Source organism: Sylvia atricapilla, chromosome 1 (assembly GCF_009819655.1).
Source record: "Sylvia atricapilla isolate bSylAtr1 chromosome 1, bSylAtr1.pri, whole genome shotgun sequence".
NCBI classification, from domain to species: domain Eukaryota; kingdom Metazoa; phylum Chordata; class Aves; order Passeriformes; family Sylviidae; genus Sylvia; species Sylvia atricapilla.
Genome location: NC_089140.1, coordinates 416,904 through 442,214, shown reverse-complemented (window position 1 = coordinate 442,214; position 25,311 = coordinate 416,904). Strand labels below are relative to the sequence as shown.

The window sequence follows — 25,311 nt, the reverse complement described above, 5'->3', positions numbered from 1 at the left end:
GCTCCGCTCCCCTCCGGCTGCCCCGGGCCCGGCTCCGGCTGCCCCGGGCCCGTGCCGCCTGCCCTGGAGCCCCGGTGATTGTAGAGGCGGCGCCGGCCCGGGGCAGGGGGACCCCCGGACCCCGGCCCGGCCCCCGCGGGTGGCCTTCGCCCGGCTGTACCTTTGTGCTGTACAGGGGACGCTTTTTGTACCGATCGTGTTTTATAACGTGTGCAGGAAGATCCATTAAACGGAACTAACCCGAGCCCGACTCACCCCGCGCCCCGCAGCACCAGGGCTCGGCCCTGCAGATAAACTCGCTTTATTTTAGTAGCAAAGAGCTGAAAAAGTCAGTTCTACCTGGAGTCAAACCAAGAGGGGCCGCGGCCCCCGCCCCCCTCAGGCCTTGTTGAGGGTCCAGAGGGGGTCGAGCATGCTGAGGGGGTCGTCGCTGGGCCGGGGCCCGCGGAGCCCCTCGCCCGGCTGCGCCTGCAGGAAATTCTGCTTGTTCATGCGCTGCTTGCCCTTGAGGGACGCGTCCAGGCTGAAGGCCTCGGGCGTCAGCGAGGCCAAGAGCTCCAGGGAGGAGGAGGAGGATGCCGGGGCGGCGGCGGGGGGCTCCGGCGGCTCCCCCGGCCCCTCGGGGCTCTCCCCGCACACGTGGTTGCTGCTCTCGGCGTCACCCGAGGGCTCGGGGAGAGGGGGCTCGGGCTCCGGGGCGCCGACACCGTCCACGACTCCATCGGGAATCGCCGGCGGCACCTCGGGCTCCGCGGGCTCCGGGGCGGGCTCCGGCCCCCAGCCCTCCCCGGGCTCCGCGCTGGGCGCGCCCGGCTTGATGCTGAGCTTGGCGATGGTGGCCTGGATGGAGCTGATGGGCACGTCCCCCCCCAGCACCAGGTCCTGGGGGTCCTGCTGGAAGTACAGCTGGGGGAGAGCGGCCCCGTGAGCGCCGGCAGTGGCGGGGCCCCCCAAAACCCCCGGAGACCCCCCGACACCCACCTTGGGGGAGGCGCTGTTGGGGGGCTTGGCCAGGGCGGGGCCGCCCACGCCGTGCCGCAGCAGCACCTGCTCGGCGTGCAGCAGGACGGCCTCGAAGCAGAACTTGAGGTGCAGCTGCAGGGGAGGGGACACGGTGAGGCCCGGAGGGGGTTCAGCCGCCGCCCACCCGCCCGGGGCTGCGGCCCCCCGCGGTACCTTCTCCTGCAGCATGTGCTTGCGCTGCTGCCGCATCCGCCTCACCAGCTGCGCCAGGTCCGGGATGCCGTTCCCGGCCTCCACCTCCTGCACCGCCGCGTACAGCAGGCAGAAGGCGCCGGTGCGGCCCACGCCGGAGCTGCCGAGACACCCCCGAGCCGTGACAGAGCCCAGAGATGGGGAGAGCCCCTCTCCCCCGCCCCGGAGCCCCCCGGCCCTGCTCACCTGCAGTGCACCACCACGGGCGTGTGCAGCGGGCGCTGGTGCAGGTAATGGCCGTGCACCTCCTGGATGAAGCGCAGGAGGCTCCCCTTGCTCTCGGGCAGGCCCCTGGGGGGGGGACACACACTTAATGCGGGAATCTCTGCACTGACTCCCGCCAGACGGGTCGGGGCTGCCCAAAACACGTGGGAGCTGCGGTCCCAGAACTGCACCCGCAGAAGCTCAGGGCTCCCCAAACCCTCTCCCCAAGTCCGGAGCTGCGGTCCCAGAACTGTCCCCGCAGAAGCTCAGGGCTCCCCAAACCCTCTCCCCAGCTCCGGAGCTGTGGTCCCAGAACTGTCCCCGCACAAGCTCAGGGCCCCCCAAGCCCCTTTGCCCCCCGCGTACAGCTCAGGCCAGGAGGTGAACTGCAGGTGGGCCACGGTGCGCTTGAGGCTCTGGTCGCGGTACTGCAGCGTCAGCATCCGCTCCACGTGCGTGGGGGTCACCCGCAGGCTGGTGAGCACCACGGTCAGCGGCCCCTGCGCCACCGGCTGGCCCCGCTCCGACGGGAAGTACCGCAGCACCTTCTGCCAGGGGACGGGACGGGCCGTCAGCACGGCCCGGGGAGCCCCGGGTCCCGCAGGGCCCGGTGACACCCGCACACGGGCACCGGGCACCGCGTCCCGGCCCCGGGCCCCCGCCCGCTCGGCTCCGCACCTTGTCCAGCTCCTGCTCCGACACCAGCATGACGACCACGGACACCTTCTGCTCGTAGATCATGAGCCAGAAGTCGGCGGCGGTGCCGAGCAGCGGGGCCTGGGTGGCGATGAGCGCGGGGCAGTACGGGGACAGGTCCTCCACGCGGCTGGCGTTGATGTAGTCGTCCTTGCCCGAGCGCAGCACGACGCGGTTGCGGTCGTAGGGCATGATGTCCTGGTGCCGGTTCTTCATGGAGTAGCAGCGGGCGATGGCGATGGAGCGCTGCCGGGCGTCGCGCTCCTGGGCCTCCTGCAGCTCCTTCCAGAGCGCGTCCAGCTCGGAGCCGCCGCCGGGCGCGGGCCGCTCCAGGCGCTCGGCCAGCCCGCGGAACCGCTCCAGCTCCGCCAGCAGCCGCCGGACGCGCTCGGGCTCCGCGTACGGGTCGGCCTCGATGAGCTGCACGGCCCGGGGCCGCCGCCCCTCCTGCGCCCCCGCCTTGGTGGGCTGCAGCAGCCCCCCGGGCGCGGCCGAGCCGCCGGGCTGGCTCTCGGGGCTGGACGACAGCAGGTCGGCAGGGCACGGGCTCTGCCGCGGGAACGGCGCGTCCCCGGGGCCCGGCGGCGGCAGCGCGGGCGGCGGCCGCGGAGCCGGGGGCTGCACGGGCAGCGCCGGGGACGGGGACGGCGCCGGGGACGGCACCAGCGGGCCCCGCACCGCCACGGTACCCGGGACGGGCCCGGGGGAAGGGGCCTGGCTGGGCGGGGCGGCCGCGGGGACACCCAGCGCCATGGTCCCGGGGGGCGGCTGAGCGCTGGGGGCAGCCGGGCTGGGGCAGAAGGGCAGGGCGGGGGACGCGGGGGGCACGGGCTGCAGCCCGCCCAGGGCCGGGGCGCCGCTCTGGGCAGGCGGCCTGGGGAAGGGCACGGCCCCCGGGTGCGGGGCGAGGCCCGCGGGGGGCAGCGGCTCCTGCCCCGGCAGCTGGTAGAGCTGCGGGGGCAGCGGGCCCGGGGCGGTGAAGGGCTGCGGGGGGAACCGGGCCGGCGGCGCCAGGGGGACTCGGGGCGGCGGCTGCTGGAAGGGCACAGCGGCCTGGGCTCGGCCCGGGGGCAGGAAGGGACCCGGGGGAAACTGCTGCGGGCCCTGGGCGAAGGCGGGCGGGGGCTGCGCCGGGGGGAAGGCGGCCTGAGGCGGGGCCGCGAAGGGCTGAACCCCGCCGCCGGGGTACGGGAAGGGTGCCGGGGGTCCCCCCGGGCGCTGCGGGGGCAGGAAGGGGCCCGCGGGTCCCCGGGGCGGCACGGAGCAGCTGGAGATGGGCGCCTGGACGCTGTCCACCGTGGTGGTGGCGGGGCGCGTTCCCGGGGGCTCGTGTGGCCCCAGCCCCGGCTGGGTGCCCAGCGGCGCTGCCCCGGGCGCGGGCGGGCGGAGCGGGCCGGCGGCGGCCCCGGGCGGGCCCAGGCCGTAGGCGGGCAGCGGCCCGTGCTGGGGGGACGAGCGCGGGGCCGGCACCTGGGGGGCACCCCCAAAAGCGGGCTGCGCCGGGCCGCGCATCAGGGCAGCGGCCGGGAAGAGCTGCGGGGCGGCGGAGCTGGGGAGCGGCCCGGCCGGGGCCGAGGGCTGCAGCAGCTGCCCCGGAGCCGCCCCGCCGGGGGGAAAGGGGCCGGGCCCGGGCAGGCGGTAGTGCCCCGGGAAGGGGGGCGCGGGGGCCAGGGGGGGCAGCGGGGCGCTGGCCACCCCCCCGGGCAGCAGGTAGGGCTCGGGCGGCCGCAGCCCCCCGGCCAGGGCGGCCAGCGCCGGCGGGGGCAGCTGGCCCAGGGGCCCGGGCAGCAGCTCCGGGGGGAGGCTCCGCAGCTCCTCCGGCAGCTCCGACAGCACCAGCGAGCCCAAGTCGGCGGCCTCGGGGCCCCCGGCCTCGTCCAGGGCCTTCTTCTGCAGGGGAGGCTTGGGGGCCGTGGGCCGGGGGGGCGGCTGCTTCTTCAGCTCCCTGGGGGGCAGGGGGCTCAGTGTGGGGCAGGGGCTGCCCCCAGGAGCCCTCCCCTGCCCCCACAGCACCACCCACGGCTCCCGCAGGCCCTTCTCACCCCGGGGGTCTCAGTGCCCACCCACCTCTCCAGCAGCTGCTGCCGGTGCGCCTCGCTGGCCTGGCACGCTGCCCGCGCCCGCTCCAGCAGCTTGGCCGCCTTCCCCTCCAGGTCCGTGTAGAAATCCTTCCCCTCCTGGGACTTCTTCATCAGGTCCTCATAGGCCTCGTAGGAGGCCACCAGGGTCTGCACAGTGGTGTTCCACCTGGGACAGAGGCACAGAGGGGCTCAGCAGGGCACAGTGCCAGGGTAAAGGTGGCACCCAGCTCCAGGCACCCGTGGGACCCCTCCAGCGCCACTGGGACGGGCACAAGGACAGGACAAAGCCACCACAGCCCCGGCAGTGGGGTGGGACAGGAGAAGCTGGTGCTGGCCCCACACCGGTCCCAGGGGGCTGAGGCCCCCCAGGGCACCAGGACCCCCCTCCTCACTCACTTGTGCTCCACCTCGGCCAGGGCCTTGCGCACGGCCGCGTATTTGACGTTGGCGTCGGTCAGGGCCTTGAGCACGTTCTCCTGGGCAGCCAGGTTCTGCTCCAGGTACACCTTCAGCTGGTCGTACTTCTTGAGCTGCTCCTCAAAGAGCTTCTGCCGGGACACGGGAGGCTCGGTGGGGCTCGGGGACAGAGCAGTCCCTGAGTGGGACACAGTGTCCCCACGCCCACCTTCATCTCGGAGCGGTCGGTGGTGACCAGCGAGGTGGTGATGTCGTCCTTCTGGATCATCTCCCGCAGCTGCTGCTCCAGGGACATCCGCTGGTCCCGCATCTCCTGCACCTTGGCCAGGATCCGCTTCAGGTTCTGCAGCACCTGTTTGTCGTCTGCGGGTGGGGCGGGGTCAGGGGCTGGGCGGAGCCAGGCCTTGGCTGGGACAGTCTCTGTCCCCACACAGCACCCCTTCACATGTTCCCGGGGGGACAAGCCCCCACCCCACTGACACAGACAGTGCCAGTGCCAGGTGACACACAGGGGGCACAAAGAGGGGCAGCCCCTCCTCCCCCAGGGCAGGGACACTGCCAGTCCCCTGGGGGACACAAGGGGTACAGCCCAGCCTCCAGGGCAGGGACAATTCCAGTCCCCTGGGGGACACAAGGGGACCCAGCCCAGCCTCCCGCAGCCCCCAGGGCAGGACTCACCTTCGGAGAGGCTGGGGGTGGGCAGGGCGGCCCGGACCTGCTCCAGGGGCCCGCCCAGCAGGCGCAGGTTGCCCAGGTGCAGGTTCATGGCGCGGTGCAGCTCGGTGTTGGTGAAACTCGCCTTCTCGTGCAGCTCCAGGTACTTGGAGCACTCCTTGCTCACCTCGGCCAGCCCCGGGGGGGACCCTGGGGCCGGCGGGACCCTCCCCAGCAGCTCCTGCAGCTTCCGCTCCTGCGCCTCGTCCTCCTCCAGCAGGTCCCGGATCTCCTTCAGCGACGCCTCCACGTCGGTGAAGACCCCGGAGAGCACTGGGGGGACACGGGGGGCTGCTGGAGGCCTGGAGCCAGCCATGGACACAGCAGCTCCAGGAATAAACCCGGCTGTGGGCAGCCAAAGGCAGGGACACGGCAACCCGGGTGTGGGATGCTGGGCTCCTGGTGGGCACCTTTGGGGTCATCCCCCCCTCCCAGCCAACAGGGAAAGTGCTTTGGGATTCAGGGATTTATGCCAGTACAGAAGCAGCCATCGGTGAGAACATTCCCAACACTGTGGGCAGGGAGTGATGCCGGACCCCAGGCCCCCCCGGGAGGGGGCAGTGGCAGCCCCCAGCCCCAAGCAGGGGACAATGGCAGCCCCCAGCCCCAGGCAGGGGACAATGGGAGCCCCCAGCCCCCAGCCCCCCCAGGCCAGGGTCCCGGAGCCCTCACCCTGCATGGAGTGGACGAGGTTGCGGACGGTGTCGGGGCGCACGCTGAGCGCGGCGCATTTCTCCATCAGCACGGGTGGGATGTGGTTGTACATGTCCAGGTTGTCCACGGTCTCGGGGTCCAGCTGCATGGAGTCCATGAACTGGCTGTGGGACACAGAGGGGGCTCTGAGGGGTGGTACTGGCCCTGCTGGCAGAGCAGCAGGGAGCAGCAGGACCCTGTGGGGCAGGAGGGCCGGGCTCCTCACGTACTCCAGCACTTCGTTCTTGGCTTCGATCTTGGCCATCACATCCCGCAGCAGTTTGGCCTTTTCCTCGCTGGGACAGGACAGGACAGAGCATCCCATGAGCGCAGGGAAATAAATACCCAGCAGGCTCCACAGCCCCAGCTCCATCCCATCCCATCCTGTGGCTGGAGCCTGGACACACCTGTAGAGGGAGGAGGCCTCGTGGGCAGCCATGGGCACCAGCTTGGCAAAGATGTCGGGGCCGGTGACGGCGGGGTCCGTGGGGTTGACGGGCAGGGCCTTCACCAGGGGGGCACCTGAGGGACACAGCCCGGGCTGGGACCACTCCCAGACGGATGCTCCTGCTCAGTCCCAGCAGATCCCTGTCCCCAGGGGTCCCAAAGCCCCCCTGACCTTTGACAGACTGCAGAGTGTCCAGCGCGGGCACGGCCTCGTGGTAGATGAAGTCATTGTCCTTTTTGGCTGAATTGTACCTGGCAATGGGAAGTGAGGCTGGGAGAGAAGGTGCAGGTGGCATTCCTGGCTCCCTGAGCTCACTCCCAATGGGCTCAGCGCCCCTGGGTCTCCTGGGATTGCTCCAGCCATTCCCACAGCAGCCATCCACCCACAGGGCCCGGGGCAGTGCTGCATGTCAGGACACTGGGAATGCTCCCCAGGCTCCCTGCCCACCAACATTCCCGACCCCTGGAAAAGGATGGAGACACCCTGGGGTGCCCCACAGACTCACTTCCCACCAATGACATCCATAGTGAACCTCAGAGCTTCCTGCACGGTTTCAGGCTGGCCCTGTGGGATTGAGAGGGGGAATGGCTGTCAGTGCTCCTGGAGAGGCCTGGAGGCTGCTCAGCCTCTGAATCCCATCCCAATCCTCCTCCTCCTGCAGCCTGGCAGCCCAGGGCCCAGCCCCAGTGCCAGAGGGCAGGAACACACCTTTGCCAGCTTGATGGCTTCATTGAGCTTGTCCAGAGCGCTCTGGAAGTAGATGACCTGTGGGAGAGCAGGAATTGGGACAGGCCCCGAGGGACAGAGCTTCCCAGGGCTTTCCCAGAGCACCCAGGCCCTGGCAGGACACAGGACATGTCTGTCCCAACCTCCTCCAGGACCCAAGCCCCTTCCCAGGACCACGATCCAGAGGCTGGAGCAGAACAAACGGGATGACACAGCCCCACTTACCCTTTCCCCAAATTTCTGCTGCTCCTCGGCCTGTTTCCCCATGTGCAGCTGGAAGAAAACTGGGATCAGAGCTCTGTAACTCCAGGGAGAGCTTTGAGAGGGGGAGAAACACCCCGGGGAGCAGCCAGGAGCACCATGAGGTGGGATGGGATAAAAGGAAGAGCCCCCAGCCCGAGCTCCCCCTCACTCACGTGGGCCACAGCAGCAAAATAATAGATTTTCATTTGAACCAGTTTCTTCCAATCCTTCTGGATCTTGCCCAGCAGCGAGGCCGTCTCCGAGTTCTCCAGCGCCCGGCAGGCCTCCTTGTAGTAATCCACCACCTACAGAGAGGGACGGGGGGAATCCTGGAATGCTGGATGCCAGGGGAACCACAGCAGGGCAGGGAAGGGGGAGTCACCAGCCCGAAGACTCAGATGACCCAGAGGAATGGTTGGGATGGGTTTGGGACCACGGCCAGGGACTGTCACCAGTCCAGGCTGCTGCTAGCCCCATCCAGACTGGCCCTGGACACTTCCAGGGACCCAGGGGGCAGCCACAGCTTCTCTGGGAATTCCATTCCAGTCCCTCACCCACCTCACAGGAAGGAATTCCTTCCCAATACTCCCTCCACATCTCTCTTCTGGCAGTGGGAAGCCATTCCCTGTGTCCTGTCCCTCCAGGTCCTTGCCCAAAGTCCCCCTCCAGCTCCTGATCCCGGAGCAGTGGGAGCAGGGCTGTGCTGGGAGCAGCTGCTGGAGCTCACCTGGGCACTGATCCGGGCCACCAGGAAGCTCTTCCTGTTGTCCAGCATGGACTTCTCCAGGAGACACTCCTGTGCCTGGCCCTGCCAGGGACAAGAGAGGAATGTTCAGTGTTCCCAAGCCCTGGCAGGACCCACTGGCTCCAGCCCCTTTCCCAAGGGGTGGATGTGGCACAGGGAATACCAGCCCTGAGGGTGCTTGGAGAGCCCAGGAATGGCACTGACCCTTCCCTGATCCCCCAGTGCCTCCCAAAACCTCCTTCCCCACCCAGGGAGAGAGCCCAGAGCCCACAAACCCCCCGGGGGCACTGGGATCCTCTCTCCTTGGACCCACAGGGAACACGGACACTCAGGTGTCCCCGTGCCCCCAGTCCCTACCAGCATGAGGTTGATGTTGAGGCTGAGGATCTGGTGGCTCATGTCCACGCTGTAGGAATGTGGGAAGTGGTCCCGCAGGTAGGTGAAGGCACCAGCAGCACACTGGAAGTGGGTGCAGGACACCTTCATGCCCTGAGGGGATGGAATTGTTGGGTTTGGAAAAGACTTCCCAGATCATGGAGTCCACCCAGCCCTCAGCACTGCCAAGGCCACTCCTGACCGTGTCCCCAAGTGCCACATCCATGGGGCCTTTAAATCCCTCCAGCACTGGGGACTCCACCACGGCCCTGGGCAGCTGGGCCCCTCAGTGTCCTGTCCCTGGACACCCCAAAGCAATTCCCAGATTCCAGGCTCCTCACAGTGCCCACACAGGGACAGTCCTGCCCTGTAACACCGTGTCACACGCAGCTGACAGTGCCCAGGTGCCACCTGTCCCCAAGAGGGACTGAGCTGGCACTGAGCCCTCGTTACCTCCTCGGACACTCGCTTGTCCATGGCTCCCAGCATGGAATGCAGAGCTCCTGTGGGGACAGGCGGGGCTCAGTGGGGCAGGGACACCCCGATCCCCTGGGAATGGGCACCAGGGAGCCCCAAAGCTGTGGGAATGCAGGAGCTCACCCAGGTTGTAGAGCACACAGGCCTGCTCATACTTGATGTCCTCGTGTGTCACCGCCTTGCCCGAGAAGATCTCAGTCCTGGGGGGAAGGGGGCGACCAGGGATTCTCCCAGGAGGAGAACTTACTGGGAGCCCAGATCCCCAAGGGTCCCCAGGACCCCCTGTGCAGGACCCCATTCCCCAAAGGCCCCCTGGGATCCCCCTGTGCCACCCCAGGCAGGACAGGCAGGACACTGTCATCCTCCAGGGGGTTCCTGGGACATCCCTGTGCCACCCCAGGCAGGACCACACTCCTCAGGGGGTTCCTGGAGCAGTCCCTCCCCAGAGAATGGGCATGGCCATATCCTGCCTGGCTCAGCCCTCCATCCCACAATCCCCATCCCAGATCTCCAACCCACTCCCCAATCCCAGGATCCTCAATCCCAGTTCCCTCATCCCAGAATCCTCCATCCCAGTCCCCATTTCCAGCTCCCTCATCCCACATCCCCCATCCCAGATCCCCCATCCCAGTCCCCCCATCCTAGATCTCCAACCCACTCCTCAATCCCAGGATCCCTCATCCCAAGATCCTCAATCCCAGTTCCCTCATCCCAGAATCCCCCATCCCAGTTTCCATTTCCAGTTCCCCCATCCTAGTCCCCATTTCCAGTTCCCCCATCCCAGTCCCCACTCTCCCACCCCAGTCCCCCCATCCCAGATCTCCAACCCACTCCCCAGTCCCAGGATCCTCAATCCCAGTTCCCTCATCCCAGAATCCCCCATCCCAGTCCCCATTTCCAGTCCCCCATCCCAGTCCCCACTCTCCCATCCCAGAATCCCCCATCCCGGTCCCCATTTCCAGTTCCCCATTTCCAGTCCCCCATCCCAGTCCCCACTCTCCCATCCCAGGCCCCCGAGCCCCTCACCCCTCACCAGGTGACGGGCACGGCGGCGTCCTGCCCGCTGCCCATGGGGATGCGGCTCTGCAGGAAGTGCAGCTGCCCCAGGTACTTGCGCAGGGTGCTGCAGCCCTCGAAGTCCCTGGGGACGCTGACGGCGCTCTGGGAACGGGGCAGGGACAGCCTCTGGGGACAGGCTCCGGGCGGGAGCGGGAGCCAGCCCCACCCGGCTGCTGGGAATGGGGCTGGCTCCTGGGAAAGCTCGGGAACGGCCGTGGGCTCCCAAAAACAGAGCCGAGGGAGCCCCGCTATGGACCCACAGGGATGGGGGGACACAAGGGATTTGGGTGTCCTGGGGCACGCTGGGAGAGCAGGAAACTGCAGCAGCACCTGCGGAGGTTCCTGCCCTCCTGCCTCAGGGGAAATCCCAGCGCTGGGCTGGGGTCTCTGGGTCCCCCATTCTGGGCCTGCTGGGACACCCCAGGCTTTGGGGACCCCAGGGACACCACCAGGAGTTGTCCCTGCTCCCCTCACCCAGCAGCTCCTGGGTCACTGGGATCATCCAAAGGCTGCTCCGTGGGACACAGGAGAGGGAGAGGGGCAGCCTGGGCCCGGGGGGTCGGCAGAGCCACCCCAGAGCCCCCCAGGGTGGCTCCGGGGGTCGCCCCTCACCTGCCGGAGCAGCTCCAGCTTCCGCAGCTCCTCGTTGTAGTTCTCCGGGTTCTCCCCATAGTTCTTCAGGACAAACTGGACAAGGGGACAGGGTGAGGGACCCGGAGGAGTTCCACGCCCACGGGGCAGCTCGGGGAATGGGGTCAGGGAATGGCTGAGGTTGGAAAGGGCGGGTTTGGGCAGAGAAAGGGCCCCCCGGCCTCAAGGTGTGGCGGCTTGGGGACACGGCCAGGGCCGCCTGTGTCCCCGCAACAAGCGCTGAGGAGCCCCCCAGTCTCCCCCATGCACAAATGCCGTGGCACAGGAAGGCCCGGCAGGGGCGGAGCTTGTTTACAGCCGTTAATGAAGTGACTAATTAACGAGGCGGGGGCGGCGGGACACGCGTCACCCCGGGAAGGGGGTCCCGGCCTCTCACAGCCCCGTCCTGAGCCAAACCCCAACTCCCGACGTCTCCGGGGACGCCCTCAAGCATCCCGACCGCCGTTTTCCCCTTCCCTGGGCAGCCCAGAGGCGCCCAGACCTTCCCGTCTCCCTTCCCAACCCCTCCCAGGCCCCGCCGCCCCTTCCCAAGCCCCACCTTCTTGACGGCGGCGTTGAAGGCGAACTCCCCGGCCTCCTTGAGGTCGAGCCAAATCATGGGCATGCGGGGCACGGCCTCCATCCCGGCCCGGCCCGGCCCTGGCCCGCTCCCGGCCCGCCGGAACCGCGCGCGGGGGCTCACGGGACACCGAGTCCGCGCGACACTTCCGGTTCCGTTGCCATGGCGACGCCCCGCCCACTCGCGCCCGTTCCCACGACAACGCCCCACCGCGTAAAAGGCGTGATGTGTGGCCACGCCCACTCGGGGGGCTGGACAAAGCGCTGTTGCCACGGCGACGCCCCGCCCCGATAGAGGAGGCCCATTGTCCTGAAGCCCCGCCCCCGGAGGCGGGGCGGTTGCTGTGGCAACGGGCCACGCCCAGCCCCTCCCCAGCCCTTACAAGGCTCGTCCTATGGGGTGCCGTTAATTGATTACCCCGTTAATTGCCCTTCTCCCCACCTCTCGCGGTCCCCTCAACGTCATGTTCCGTATTTAGGGCTCCAGGACGCCCCGGTGGTCTCAGGGACGCCTCGTTCCTCCCTCAGGGCTGTTCCAATAACGTGGATCAATCAGTAACAGCTTTGTCCTACAGTATTCCAATAATGTATTTAACCTGTTAATATCATTATCTGCTCCATTAATTAACTGTCCCATTCATTGAATTGTCTGAGCCACGAAAGGAGCGATCTCATGGGTTCTGGTACAGGAGCAGCTCCTCAGCAGCTCCCCGGATCCCAGCAGGAGCACACCAGGGCCACCTTCTTCCAGCTGGGAACTGCCCCTTCTCCCAGCCAGCGTGTCCCTGTCCCTGCTTCATCAGCCACCAGGGACTGGGGACACCGCGACACAGGACGTGAGCACAGGGACAAGGGGACACCAGGACCCAAGGACATTGTGGTTCAGGGAAATGGGGCCACCTGAGCCTGGGACACGGGGACAGCAAGTCCAGGTGACCCTGGGGACATGGGGCGAGTCCCTGCTCCAGCACCTGGACCATCTCCTTCCCCTCCCACTGAATCCTTATTTTTATCCCTTTTTTACCAGAAAGAAAAAAAGCTGTGGAATCAAAACGTGGAAAATCTGTGGGTTCATGTTTAATTCCCTGATTTTGGTGTTGCTGAATCCTCCTCGTTCTCCCCCAGGGAATCTGCCACGCTGCTCCAGCTTCTCCTTCCATGCACAGCCACGGGATAAATCCCTGTGGGACAACAGCACCGGCCCAGGAAGGGTGGGACGAGCTGAGGCCTGGCAGGTGACACCCAGCACACACCCTGTGCTGGCAGCGCTCATTAACCAGAACTGGGTTAATTACGGTGACAAGAGCATTGCACTTTCTCCTTCCTGGTGGCTTCCCGAATCCCTCTGGATCACCACGGAGGGAGCCTGGAATGGAAGGACAGGAATGTCACCGGCCCTGCTGTCCCTGCCCCTCCATTTCCCCCAAATCCCACACGGGCCCGGGGAATGTCCAGTTTCCATAACCACTCCCGGGAAGGGCCAGGAGAGGCCTCAAACGGCGCCGGGATGCTCCGGGAGCGCCGCAGGAACGGTGGGAGCCACGCCAGGGCCCCCCACGCTGGAGTCTGCGGCGGGAAGAGCCACGGGCCCCGGGACACGGCGGGTCCTGTGTCACCCCAGGCCGGTGTCACCCCAGGAACGCCCTGCTGGAGCCAGGGGTGACACAGGGACAGCCCGGGAACGTGGCCCCGCAGCCCACGGTGACACCAGGACCAGCCCAGGCTCCCAGGAGCCAAACTCCCCGACATTCCCGTGGCATTCCAGCCCTGCAGTCCCACTGGGCAGCCAAGGAGCACTGGCAGAGCTGGGGATGACCCTCACCTGGGCAGGCGGTGTCACCAAAAAAATCCTGCCGTGGAGCGCCATGTCCCAGGTCACGGCATTGCCATGGAATTTCAGCCCTAGGAGAGGAGGGCCTTGGTAGTCTTAATTAACCAGAACTGGGCTAATTACGGTGGCAGGTCCCTTGACTCCACTTCCTTCTTCCTGACTCCCTCTGGATCCTCGGAGCAGGAGCCTGGAAAGGGAAAGGGCAGGAATGTCACCGATGCCACCGCACCGGGCCCTGCCGGGGGGGTTTCGGGCTCCCGCAGTCCCCCCGTGTCCCACCCAGCTCGGGCATGTCCGGGGTTTCTATAACCGCCCCCGGGAAGCGCCGGGAGCGGCCTCAAACGGCCCCGGGATGTTCTGGCAGCGCTACAGGAATGGCAGGGGCCACACGAGGCCCCGCCATGCTGGAGACTGCGGCGGGAAAACGGTTTCCGAGGGAGCGTCGATCCCCCGGGATAGCCCAGGACACCCCCCGCGCCCCGCCGCCCCTCACGACCGCGGATGGCGGCGGATGGCGGCGGATACGCACGGGCCGCCATGCCGCTCTTACCGACTGCTGCGGCCGCCATGGCTGAAAGAACGGACGCCTCCTGATGACGTCACGTAAATAAGAGAAGGGGCGGGGTTAGAAGAGAGGCGTGGTCAGCGGCGGTGGGTGGGTCACAAATATGGTGACACCATGACATCACAATAAAGGCGGGGTCCTGGGGCGGGGTCTCAGGTGATGGGCGTGGCTACAGCGTTTACCGCCTGAGGGCGTGGTCCGGGGTGGGCGTGGCTCTCTCTGCCGAGCGTGTGGCGCAGGCGCACTGCGCCCGTCTCCCCCCGGCGGCGGGGCGATGACGTCACGGGAAGGCGCCGCCCAAGATGGCGGCGGGGCCGATCCGCGGGCGCTGAGGCGGCGCCGGGACCGGGATCGGCGCCGGGAGCGGGACCGGGATCGGGAGGCGGGGCTGGAGCGGGACCCGGGCGGGCCATGGCCGCCGCCGCCGCCGCCGCTGCCGCGCGCTGAGGCCCCGCCGCTCCCCCTGGCCGGGATGCCCCGGGGGGGGCCCGGGCCGCCGCCGGAGCCATGGAGGAGGAGGGCAAGAAGGGCAAGAAGGTGAGAGCGGGGCCCAGAGGCGGAGCGGCAGCGGGGGCCGCGCTGGGCCCGCCGAGGGTGGCTCAGCCCGGCCGGGGGCCGCCCCTGGCCCGGCCCGGAGCCTCCCGGCGGAGCCCGACCCCTCCCGGGGCTGTTCCAGGGCCCCTTCCCGGGAGATGCCCCCATCCCGCTGCCGGGGGCCTCCCCAGAGCCCGCGCCGCAAAACCTGCCGCTGGGAATGAGGGCTTGGAGCGGGTCAGTGATTGAGGGGGATATTAGTTACGGAGGGGCTAACTGACGAGTTTGCTTTTTTATTGAAATTATTACTGATGCAAATTAATTTAATTCACCCATGTGTTAATTTACGCCTTTCTCGTGTCTCCGGGGCTCAGCAGCTGCAGCCGTGCCCGTGTTGCCCTGCTTTCCCTCTTTTCAGCCCATTTCTGTGTCCTCTGGGAGAGGCTCAGCCGGAGCTGCTCCACACCTGGAGCGGGAGGATGGATTTGATCCCACTGTCTGGGGGAGAAACTGGAGATTTTGGGAGTCCCTGGCCTCGCGAGGATCCTGGGGGGTGGCAGCAGGTTCCTGCTGAAGCTCTAGCTCTGCCTAGAGCTGAGAAAAACATTTCCAGAATGAGTAAAATTGAGTGGGCGTTTTTTGGGAATTGCCCTCCAGGGTTCCCAGCCGGTCAGATTTGGGAATTAAAGGCCCATGATGCCATGAGGTGGCCCTGGGAGATGCTGCAGGAGGAATCTCTCACCTAGAGACAGGATGATCCAGCTTTTGGGAAGGAATCAGCTCCCAGCATTCCAGGGGATTGTGTCTTACCTGGTCCCTGGGGCATCCCCCTTGAGTTCCTGCATGTGGGAAGAGTCTGGATCCTTCCCTCCTCCCTTCCCCGGGGACTTGTTGGGCTTGTCCCCCTGACCCTCTTATCACACCTGGATAATCCCACTTGTCTTCCCTGTGATCCCTAAACGCTGCTCCTGGCCCTTTCCCAGGCTGATCCCACATTCCCCAGTCCCTCCTGTTCTGGGGACTCCCACTGTGGCCACTCCTGAGGATCCTGATGGATCAGGAGCTCCCTGAGCCCCTCTGGAGCAGGGCTGAGCTGGGGACCTGGGGGTGCCTGGGCCTCTCCTGAGCTGATCCATGGCTCCATCCCAGGGCAAGTTTTCCATGGTTTTAGTGGTTAATTAACCCTGGGAGCTGCTGCCTCTGGATCACCATTAAACCTGGATAATGTGGCTACGGAGATGGGAAGATCCATCTTTGTCTTCCTCAGGTGTTCCAGCTGCTTTTCCCACTCTGTGGCTCATTCCAGCAGCATTCGGAGCTGGAATGAAGGAACTGAGTTCCCTCAGTGCTGGTCCAAAGGGAGTCCAGGACAGGTTTGGTTGGGATAAGGAGGAAAATCCCAGCCTGGCTTTGGGGCCAAGTCCAGCTTTGGGTAAAATCTGAACTGGGCTAAACTGGACCCTGAAATTCCTTCCAGGAGCTCACGTTCCCTGGATGTCACTTGTGGTTATCCCAGTGAGAGTGTGGGGCTGTCCTGGGATAAAATACCATTTCCCACAAGTTGTGTGGGGCAGGATGGATCCATCTGGAATTCTGGAGTTCCATGGGAACCACCAGCAGTGGTTGGTGTCACGGCTGCAGCCTCAGTGAGGATGGATGCTCCCAGTGTGCTTACACCCAGGAAGAAGTGGAGGTGAATTTTCTGGGAATGACTTCCCTGCTGGTCTGACTCCACAATCCCTGTGATGGCTGCCAGTGATCCAAAGCTTGCAGGGTTTCCCTGAGGGAATTCTCTGTCTAGTCAGCTCTTAGCATGGAATTCCCAGCTTTTCCAGCTCTGGGATGCCTTGGGGAACTGAGGTTGGTGCCATTTGCCTCTTCCAGCAGCTGCTTCAGCATTTCCCTCCTAAAACGTGGAGCTGCTGGGCTTGGAGTTGCATCTTTGGAAATTCTTCTTGCGATTCCTTTGTTATCCAGAATATCCAGCCCTGTGCTGATCCCCAGCGTGGGCAGCAGGGAATGGGGGATTCTGCCCCCTCAGGTGATTCCTCACCTGCAGAGCTGCCCCAGCCCTGCATCCAACAGCAGCAGCACCTGGAGCTGCTGGAGAGATCCAGAGGAGCTCCTCCAGGGCTGGAGCCCCTCTGCTCTTTGGGATGAAGTGGATTTTGGTGTGTCCATCCTGTGGGATGTGCCGGTGTTTGCTGGGACATTGGGAATTGGGGTGGTGGAGGAATTTCCACTGTCCCAGGCTGCTCCAAGCCCTGTCCAGCCTGGCCTTGGACACTGCCAGGGTTCCAGGGGCACCACAGCTGCTCTGGGCAGGAAGAAGCTTTATAGTCCATGGACTCAGTGGATTGGAAAAGCCTCTGGGAGCAACACCTGGGATCCAGCTGGGGGTGGGAACAAACAGCTCTGGGCTTGGAGGAGAAACCAGGGCTCAGCCTCCCTCAGCGTGGGGATATTTCCCTCCTGGGTGTAGTAATGGCTGAGGATGAAGGGTTTGGGGTGTTCCCAGGGATTTGGGGGTGCAGGAGGCGGGGTGGGAGCAGGGAACGGGCTCGTGCCCCGCCGTGGTTCCCTCCCCAGCTCGGTCTGTCACGTGAGACAGGAAACTGTGGCCGTGGCACTTCCTGCCCCCAGCGCCCCAATTCCGGCACCCCCAGATCGAGGAGAGCATTCCCTGCTCCCCCCAGAGCCCCGGCAGCTCCCCCAGCACGGCCCAGTCCTGCTCTCCTGCCGGCAATCCCATGGAGGACGAGGTGGGTGCCTGGGTTTGGGGTGCCCCAAAAGCAGAAGCTGTTTGGGGCTGCGTCACAGCCGGAGGTGCCTCCGCCTCGGGTCTGGAGCCCCAGTTCCTCCCCAGGACAGCCAGGGGAGCAGGGAATCACCCCAGCCCTGCCTGCAGCCACGTCCTGCGGGGAGAAGAGGGTTCCTCTGGGTTGGGGTGGATCTGGATCCTGCCTGCTGGACGGGGAAGTGTCTGGGTGCGGCCTCAATCCCGGTGGCACGTTCCGTGGCTCTGCTTTGGATTCCCAAAAGATTCCTATAGAACTGCATCCTTAGGCAAGGTTTTGGATGGGACATCCCCAAGTTGGGGAGTCATCAAATCTCTGTTCTTGGTAGACAGCCCTGTTGTGTCCAGGATTTCTTTCTCTCCAGAGTCCCCGCCCCCTGGCAGGATTGTGGAATATCTCGATTGAGGATCTTGGGGTCCTTCGGGATGCTCCCCATAAAATCCACACTGCTGCTCCTGAGGCCGGGCTGTGGAGCTGTTTCTTCTCCTCTCTGGCCTCTAAGATCCCTTCATTTTTGTCTCCCTGATCCTAGGGATGTTTTTCCAGGCCAGGCTGTCCCCAGTGTCCTCGTGTTTCCTTGTGAGTTGGTAATTCCTGTTGTCCCAGGTTTCTTTGGTTTATATTTAATTAATTCACAGTGGAAGCATGTTCTCTGCTCCTTCAGATGCCACATTCCTTTCCCTTGCCCACGGGGATTGGGAAAGCCAGGATGTGGTTGTCCTGAGGGGTGGGAGGCTGAGGCCACCAGGGAGTGGGACATTAGAGTCACATGTCCAAGGAGTTCCGAGATCCAGTCATGGATCTGTCTGCTCCAAACATCCATTTCTCCTGGTAAACCTGGAACTGGAGCATGGAGTTTGGGGATGTTCCCAATCATTTATCCGGTGTGGAGCTTGGTGAGATCCATGTGGAATTCCTGTGCCAGTGCTGAAGGACAGTTGGGAGCCTGTGTGTTTTTTTTTTTCCAAACCTGGCACTTCAGGGTTGGGAATTTCCCATTTTTCCCAGGGAAATTCACTTTCTGGATCATTTTCTCATTGTTTGGGGTCTCCTTGGAACATTCCTTCACGTTTCTTTGGCATTCCTTGTTGAGTTGCCCCAGCAGATCCTCAGGGATGTACAGAACCATGGAGAATCCCTCTGGCTCCGCTGTTCACCTGGAATATGTTGTTGTACATAAGAGTTGCATTTCTCATACCTGAAGGGTTTAACACGGTGACTTTGGGGGGAAACCGCCATATTTTGGTAGTGGGGAACATCCAGCACTTGTACTGTGTCCCAGGAAAAGGCTTTTCTCCGGAAATCCATGGATTTATAGCTCCAAACCCGGCGCTGTCCGCGGGGCAGCGGGATGGGATTGAGGGTCACAGGGCAGAGGGGGCTGCCAGAGCCCCCAGTGCCAATCCTGATCCTGATCCTGGTGCTCCCGTTGCTCTCCCCAGCCTGGGATCGTGTCCCCGTTCAAGCGAGTGTTCCTGAAGGGGGAGAAGGGCCGGGATAAGAAGGCTCAGGAGAAGGTGACGGAGCGGCGGCCGCTGCACACCGTGGTGGTGGCGCTGCCCGACCGCGTGGAGCCCGACCTGCTGCTCCACGACTACATCGAGAAGGAGGTCAAGGTACCCCCGGGGGATTCCTTCCTAATGACCCAGCTAATATCCCAGCGGGAACCCATTTCCCCCTCGGGAACCCATTTCCCCCTCGTCCAAAGTTCCTCTCCAGCTATCCCCAACCCCTCGGGCACTGGGAGGGGCTCTGAGCTTTCTGTGGAGCTTCTGTTTCTCCAGGGGAGCATTCCCACCTCTCACCCATGTCCGGTTTTCCTTGGAGCGTGTCCGTGACTCATTCTGCCACATCCAGGACGGTGTCCATGCTCTGGTAATGGTTTGGCTCTTCTCTCCCAGTATTTAGGGCAGCTCACGTCCATCCCGGGGTACCTGAACCCCTCCAGCCGCACGGAGATCCTGCACTTGATAGACAACGCCAAGGTGAGCGCTCAGCTGCTCCCAGAGGGCAAAAATCCAGGCTCCTGGAGCTGCCTCAGGGCTGGGGCCTCGGCCAGCTGCTGCTCTGTGGGTGGGAGGGAAAGCTGTTCCCAAAGGGAAACACCCCTGGGAGGGTGGTGTGGGCCTAAAACGGATTTCCCAGAAAAGCTGTGTCCCCATCCCTGGAAGCGTTCCAGGCCGGGTTGGATGGGGAGCAGCCTGGGCTAGTGGAAGGTGTCCCTGTTCATGGCAGGGAGCTGGATAGCCCTTAAGCTCTTTCCAACTCCAACCATTCCATGACTAAACCCGTGTGGATCCCGCTGTTGCAGAGAGCCCACCAGCTCCCGGGGCAGCTGACTGCAGAGCACGACGCCGTCATCAGCCTCTCTGCCTACAACATCAAACTGGTGTGGAGGGACGGGGAGGACCTGATCCTCAGGGTGCCCATCCACGACATCGCCTCCGTGTCCTACATCCGCGATGACTCCGCACACCTGGTGGTGCTCAAGACAGGTGAGTTGTGGCCGTGGAGTTGGGATTGTCCCCCTGAGGGCCGGGTGGGGCTGGGCACAGAGCCACCTGGGACAGTGGAAGGTGTCCCTGCCCGCGGCAGGAGGTGGGGCTGGGTGGGTTTCAAGGTCTCTCCAACCCACAGCGTTCCATGAGGCTTCCATGACACCTCATTCCCTATCCTGTGCATGTCACACCTGCACGGTTTGGGAACAGGGAGCTGGGGAGGGCTGAGCCAGGGATTTACCTGATTGCAAACTCCGTGGACAGGCTGTGGAATAAAGGAATAAATGCCTCAGGAGATGGAAATCCGGTGATGGAAACTGTGAAAACAGCTGGACAACTGTCAAAACCAGCTCCAAACCGGAGGCTTTTCATCCCATTCTCCTGCTTCAGGGCTCTTCCTCACCTGCAGGACTCTTCCCCGTGCCCTCCCTGCCCTGCCTTCCCCTCACCTGTGCTCTCCCCTCAGCTCAGGATCCCGGGATCTCACCGAGCCAGAGCCTGTGTGCCGAGGGCTCCAAGGCGCTGACGTCGGGCTCGCTGTCAGAGAGCGCAGGGGGGCCCCTGGAGTGCTGCTGCCTGGTGGTGCTGGCCACAGAGAGCAAGGTACAGCGCCACGGAAAGCCTGGGAATGCCTCAGCCTGGCCTCACAGTCACTGGGATTGCCGGGAGCTTTCTGGCTCTCGGGTCACGGTGATGGTGGAGCCACAAACTCCACAGGGGCCAAATCCTGTGGTGTGTCTGGATCCTTCCATGTTCTCACGCCTCGTGGGACACAGATTTAGGGATGCCAGGTGTGGTTGGGCATTGCTGGAGCACCTGGAGAAGGAATCCTGATCCTTGTCCCAACCTTGGGACACAAGAGGGTTTCCAGGAGGTGTTTCTCTTCACCCAGAGCTGCCTTCAGCAGCACAGGATTCATGTGGACAATCCCACCACAGGGTTTTGCTGATCAGGGTGTTTTCCCTGTGCTGACCTGGGAATTTGTTTCATCCAGTGTCTGGATCCAGGGATTCCAGTCTCAGCCTCTCTGATCTCCACTGAGGGTGGAATTTCCCTCCCCTCATTCCCAGCTCTGACCTTCCCTGGGGCACCTGGACCCCTCTGGGATGAGCCAAAATCCCAGGGAGCTGCATGGAGGAGCCTCAGCACAGAATGTGGGGGCTCCTGGGTTGATGCTGGAGCATCCCAGCTCCCGCTGCCAGGAGGAAGAGGGTGGAGATGGTGGGAGGGGGATGGACCCGGGGTCTGTGCGTTCCCTGTCCTCATGGGGGACCAGCGCCCCACGGAGCTGAAGGGAGAGTGCCTCTCCCTCTGTGGGCTCTGCCGCAGCTCCCTGCTGTTCCCAGGTGGGTGCTGAGGAGCTGTGCTCCCTGCTCAGCCAAGTCTTCCAGATCGTTTACACCGAGTCCACCATCGACTTCCTGGACCGTGCCATCTTCGACGGCGCCTCGACGCCGACGCGGCACCTGTCCCTGCACAGTGGTGCGTGTGTCCTGCTGCCCTGGGGCTGCCCTGGGGCTGCCCCTGCCCCTCCCGGGCCCACACACAGCCACAGGCACCATGGCTGAGCCTGCAACGGCCTCACACACCCCCCAGCCCACCCAGACCCCTGCACCACCGAGGTCACTGCTGACCCTGTCCCCAGGCGCCACAGCCGCGGGGCTGGGGGCTGCACTCCTCCCTGGGCACCCTGTTCCAAACCTGACTGCCCTTTCCCAGATCCACAGGACTGGGGGCTGCACTCCTCCCTGGGCATCCTGTTCCAATGATTGACTGCCCTTTCCCAGATCTGCAGGGCTGGGGGCTGCACTCCTCCCTGGGCACCCTGTTCCAAACCTGACTGCCCTTTCCCACATCTGCAGGGCTGGGGGCTGCACTCCTCCCTGGGCATCCTGTTCCAAACCTGACTGCCCTTTCCCACATCTGCAGGGCTGGGGGCTGCACTCCTCCCTGGGCATCCTGTTCCAAACCTGACTGCCCTTTCCCACATCTGCAGGGCTGGGGGCTGCACTCCTCCCTGGGCACCCTGTTCCAAACCTGACTGCCCTTTCCCTGAAGGAATCTCCCCGAGATCCAAGCTAAACCTCCCCTGGCACACCCTGAGGCTGTTTGCTCTTACCCAGTCACTCATTCCTGACCTCCTCCCTTCCAGTAATCCCTTTGTGTCTCTCCTGGCTTGGGGAGACACCGAGTTCATGCCTCTCACATTCTGTCTCCCAAATCCTCTCCCTCCAGATGACTCTTCCACCAAAGTGGACGTGAAGGAGCCCTTCGAGGCGGATGCCAGCACTTTGTGAGTGATCCGTGTCCCCTGGAGCCGGGATTATCCCGGATCTGCTGCCGTCAGCACATCGGGGAGCTCGGGGGGGTTGGCACAGATCCTGTCCAGGCCTGGATTGTTCTCAGCATTCCAGGCAGTCAGAGCCACTTGCTGTCCCTGTGTCAGCACGGTGCAGGGTCAGCAGCTGGAGCTGGGAGAAAGGTTTTCTCCAAGAATTTGTTATTTGGGAAGGTTTTCCCTCCTGCGTCACTGGAGCCATGGACAATGTTTGTGGGATGAAATCCTAACACACAAACTGCTGGTTAACATGGAGGGGTGCTTTTGGAATAGCCAAGGTAGAGGGATACTCTGGGAACGTTTCACATGGGGGGATTAGGAACCTTACTGAAAGCTGCACATTTAAGCCCAAAGTACAGAGTGTGGGGATTTTTCCCTGTGGTGTTCCCAAGGAGGAAGCAGCCAGAGGGATCATTTCCCACGCAGGGCTTCATTGTCAGTCACCAAAGCAGCGTTTGGTTCCCTGGGGGTCTTGGGGTGCCCTCAGGAGCTGGGGGCTTTTAGAATCAGGGAATATCCTGGGTTGGGAGGCACCCCAAGGATCAGAGGCCCACTGCTGGCCCTGCACGAGGCACCCAGAAATCCCAGCAGCGCCTTGCCCAGGAGCTGTGTGGGGCTCACCGTGGCCGGGGGCAGTTCCTTTGCAGACACGCTGGAAGCAGGGGACACGTCCCCGTCCTCCTTCCCGTCCCCACACGTCACCACGGCCAGCGAGAGCGAGCTCAGCACCACGGCCACCGAGCTGCTGCAGGACTACATGATGACAGTGAGGCTGGGGCTCAGGGCCTGGCTGAGGGCTGGGATGGAGGAGCAGCTCCATCTGGGCTGGGCTTGGAGGGCCTCTTGGTGGCCTCATGTCACGGGATCCAGGGAGGGTTTGGGTGGGAAGGGGCTGTGAGGATGGTCCAATCCCACCCCCTGCCAAGGGCAAGGAAAACCTTCCACTGTCCCAGGTTGCTCCAGCCTTAGCTGGGGCACTTCCATGGATCCAGGGGCAGCCACAGCTTCTCTGGGAAATTAATTCCAATCCCTCACTTCCTTCCCAGCTAAGAATTTCTTCCCAGTATCCCATCTAAATCAGCACTTTTCCAGTGGGAAGCCATTCCCTGTGTCCTGTCCCTCCAGCCCTTGTCCCCAGTCCCTCTCCTGGAGCCCCTTCAGGCCCTCTGAGCTCTCCCTGGAGCCTTCTCCTGTCCAGGGGAACATTCCCAGCTCTCCCAGCCTGGCTGCAGAGCAGAGGGGCTCCAGCCCTGCAGCAGTTTCAGGGTCTCCTCTGTCTCCCACGGGAGCCTCTCCCGTTTTCCCTTTCCCAGCATCCAAGTCCCCTCATGCCCTGAGACTCCACACACAAGTCACAGTCCTGGTGACCCCCACAGCTCCCCCTGCCTTCCCCTGGGGTCCCTGTCCCTTCCAGTGGCATTCCCAGGGCCCTCCCCAGCCCTGAGGGCGCCGTGCTGTCCCCGCAGCTGCGCACCAAGCTGTCGTCGCAGGAGATCCAGCAGTTTGCCATGCTGCTGCACGAGTACCGCAACGGCGCCTCCATCCACGAGTTCTGCATCAACCTCAAGCAGCTCTACGGGGACAGCAGGAAATTCCTGCTCCTGGGTGAGTGCACCAGCCCAGAGCTCAGGGCTGGGGGTACGGGGAGGCCTCGGGGTGCCACCACGAGAGGAGAAACATCCCAATCCTTCTCTCCTGTGGAGATTTCCCCATTCCCAGCTCATCCCACAGCCGCAGGCTCTCCTCGGAGCTGTTCCCTGCTCCCACCTGGCTGTGAGGCACCTGGGAACCTCCTCCAGATCTAGGGGACCTAATCCAGACCTGGGAACCTCCTCCTGACCTGAGACACTCTCCCAAACCTAGAAACCTCCTCCAGAGCCAGGGAATTTAATTCCAATCTGGAAATCTCCAGGCCAGGAAACCTCCTCCAGACAGGGGATATTTAAACAACCTGGCCTCTAATATCCCAGGAAAACAGGTCAGGAACACAAAATCTCCCAGGACAGCAGCAGTCTGACAGCACCTGGGGCCTCTCACCTGGCCCCTGATATCCAAGGAAAAGGAGCCAGGAATTTAAAATCCCCACAGGACAGGAGGAGCGTGTCTCACGTGGGGCCCCTGGGGACAGCGAGGGGACAGGACAGATGTCCCTAATGGGACACATTATTGGGATAAGCTCAGCAAAGCCGAGCAAGATGCCGGGTGAGGAATTAGATCGTTGGGAGCTCAGAAAATCCCACCTGAGCCGGGCTTTGCCCTCAGTGGGGGGCTGGCTGCAGGTCCCGGGTGTGGATGAAGGGGACCCTGGAGGTGCCCGTTTATCCCAGAAGGGCGAGGAATCCCAGGGAGCCGTGCCCCGGGCGCTCACCATGTCCCTGCTGTGTCCCCGCCGCAGGCCTGCGTCCCTTCATCCCCGAGAAGGACAGCCAGCACTTCGAGAACTTCCTGGAGACCATCGGGGTGAAGGACGGGCGGGGCATCATCACGGACAGCTTCGGGCGGTACCGGCGCTCGCTGGGCGCCGCCTCCGCCTCCAACGGCACCGGCGCCGCCGGCAGCTCCGACGAGCAGTCCGTGCCCTCGGAGGAGGACGAGTGGGACCGCATGATCTCGCACATCAGCAGCGACATCGAGGCCCTGGGCTGCAGCCTGGACCGGGACTCGTCCTGAGGGAGCCCGGCAGCGGCGGCTGCTCCCGCCCGGGACACGGAGTCACCCCGGGGGGACGCGTGGGGCCGCCCCCCGTGGGGACACGGAGTGTGGGGCTGAGCTCTGGGTGACCCTGGGACGTGGAGCTGCCCCTGGGGGGAGCCCAGGACACGGAGCTGCCCCTGGAGGGACCATGGAGCTGCCCTTGGAGGGGACGTGGAACACCAACCTGTGCCCTCGTGGAGATCCTAGAAGATGGAGCTGCCCGTGGAGGGACCCCAGCCCCCTCCTGTGGGATCTGCGGGCTCCAGCAGGAATGCCTGCACTGCCCCAGCCTCAGCAGCAGCTCCAGGGGCTCCACCTGGGACTTGGGGACAGATCTCCTCCCGAGAGGTACAGACCTGCTCCCGAGGGAGGCCCCGAGTGTTGGGATCTATTCCCAAGGGGCTGGATCTGCTCTCCCCCAGTTTACAGTTTGCACAGCGGGTCCTCCAGAGCTGCCCCCTCCAATGAAGTTTTACCACAATGTGAATTTTGTTCACCCTCTCCTCCATGGTACTGGAACATTCCTGAACATTCCAGTTCCCCAGTCTGGGATTGCCCAGTCACTGCCCCCCTCCTCACCCACCCTGGGGGTCCTGATGTGGGCAGGGGCCCCAGGGCTGAGCCAGAGCCCTCCCCTGTATCTGCATCCCCTGGGGAGCCCCCAGCCTGAGCGGGGTCCCCGCTGGGCCGGGAGGTGCCCCGTTATCCCACAGGGACACCCCTGGGGGCTCTGTCCCCTGTCCCCCCTCTG

General features: G+C 64.3%; 2 protein-coding genes, 1 long non-coding RNA gene and 1 other non-coding gene across 6 annotated transcripts; 1 reads left to right on the top strand and 3 right to left on the bottom strand.

Moving 5' to 3' along the window:
* Positions 1-285: 285 nt before the first annotated feature.
* PTPN23 (protein tyrosine phosphatase non-receptor type 23) lies at positions 286-11,397 on the bottom strand. Its single transcript, XM_066313138.1, has 25 exons — positions 11,283-11,397; positions 10,706-10,780; positions 10,068-10,195; positions 9,158-9,234; positions 9,011-9,060; positions 8,540-8,671; positions 8,165-8,245; positions 7,611-7,742; positions 7,420-7,467; positions 7,177-7,233; positions 6,974-7,032; positions 6,640-6,719; positions 6,428-6,542; positions 6,251-6,316; positions 6,000-6,145; positions 5,292-5,600; positions 4,822-4,976; positions 4,593-4,744; positions 4,183-4,362; positions 2,098-4,060; positions 1,786-1,967; positions 1,402-1,506; positions 1,177-1,315; positions 982-1,095; positions 286-906 (listed from the first exon to the last, which is right to left on the bottom strand). The coding sequence occupies exons 1-25, from the start codon at positions 11,364-11,366 to the stop codon at positions 379-381; spliced, it is 5,157 nt and encodes a 1,718-aa protein (XP_066169235.1). The 5' UTR covers positions 11,367-11,397; the 3' UTR covers positions 286-378.
* Positions 11,398-12,356: 959 nt separating this feature from the next.
* On the bottom strand, positions 12,357-13,822 carry LOC136357818 (uncharacterized). Its single transcript, XR_010742958.1, has 3 exons — positions 13,684-13,822; positions 13,125-13,320; positions 12,357-12,668 (listed from the first exon to the last, which is right to left on the bottom strand). It is a non-coding gene; the product is annotated as an uncharacterized lncRNA (long non-coding RNA).
* On the bottom strand, positions 13,422-13,550 carry LOC136372991 (small nucleolar RNA SNORA9). Its single transcript, XR_010745563.1, has one exon. It is a non-coding gene; the product is annotated as a small nucleolar RNA SNORA9 (small nucleolar RNA).
* A 161-nt stretch (positions 13,823-13,983) lies between the features above and the next one.
* On the top strand, positions 13,984-25,047 carry CCM2 (CCM2 scaffold protein). 3 transcript variants are annotated; one of them, XM_066313320.1, is made up of 10 exons: positions 13,984-14,235; positions 18,473-18,646; positions 18,932-19,015; positions 19,342-19,525; positions 19,995-20,131; positions 20,875-21,010; positions 21,764-21,821; positions 22,503-22,632; positions 23,333-23,471; positions 24,262-25,047. In XM_066313320.1, exons 1-10 carry the CDS (start codon positions 14,206-14,208, stop codon positions 24,534-24,536), a joined length of 1,347 nt encoding a protein of 448 aa, XP_066169417.1. In that variant the 5' UTR covers positions 13,984-14,205; the 3' UTR covers positions 24,537-25,047. The 3 variants fall into 3 exon arrangements, with proteins under 3 accessions (XP_066169417.1, XP_066169431.1, XP_066169423.1); XM_066313326.1 differs by lacking the exon at positions 13,984-14,235 and adding an exon at positions 16,877-16,994; XM_066313334.1 differs by lacking the exon at positions 18,473-18,646.
* Positions 25,048-25,311: the final 264 nt, after the last annotated feature.

Coding starts and splice junctions, on each gene's coding strand:
- PTPN23 (XM_066313138.1), bottom strand. CDS start 11,366: ATGGAGGCCGTGCCCCGCATGCCCATGATTTGGCTCGACCTCAAGGAG. Junction 8,246..8,539: donor TCAACATCAACCTCATGCTG/GTAGGGACTGGG, acceptor TGTCCCTGGCAG/GGCCAGGCACAGGAGTGTCT. Junction 7,234..7,419: donor AGCAGAAATTTGGGGAAAGG/GTAAGTGGGGCT, acceptor GCTCTCCCACAG/GTCATCTACTTCCAGAGCGC.
- CCM2 (XM_066313320.1), top strand. CDS start 14,206: ATGGAGGAGGAGGGCAAGAAGGGCAAGAAG. Junction 14,236..18,472: donor AGGGCAAGAAGGGCAAGAAG/GTGAGAGCGGGG, acceptor TGCTCTCCCCAG/CCTGGGATCGTGTCCCCGTT. Junction 21,822..22,502: donor GAGGCGGATGCCAGCACTTT/GTGAGTGATCCG, acceptor GGCCGGGGGCAG/TTCCTTTGCAGACACGCTGG.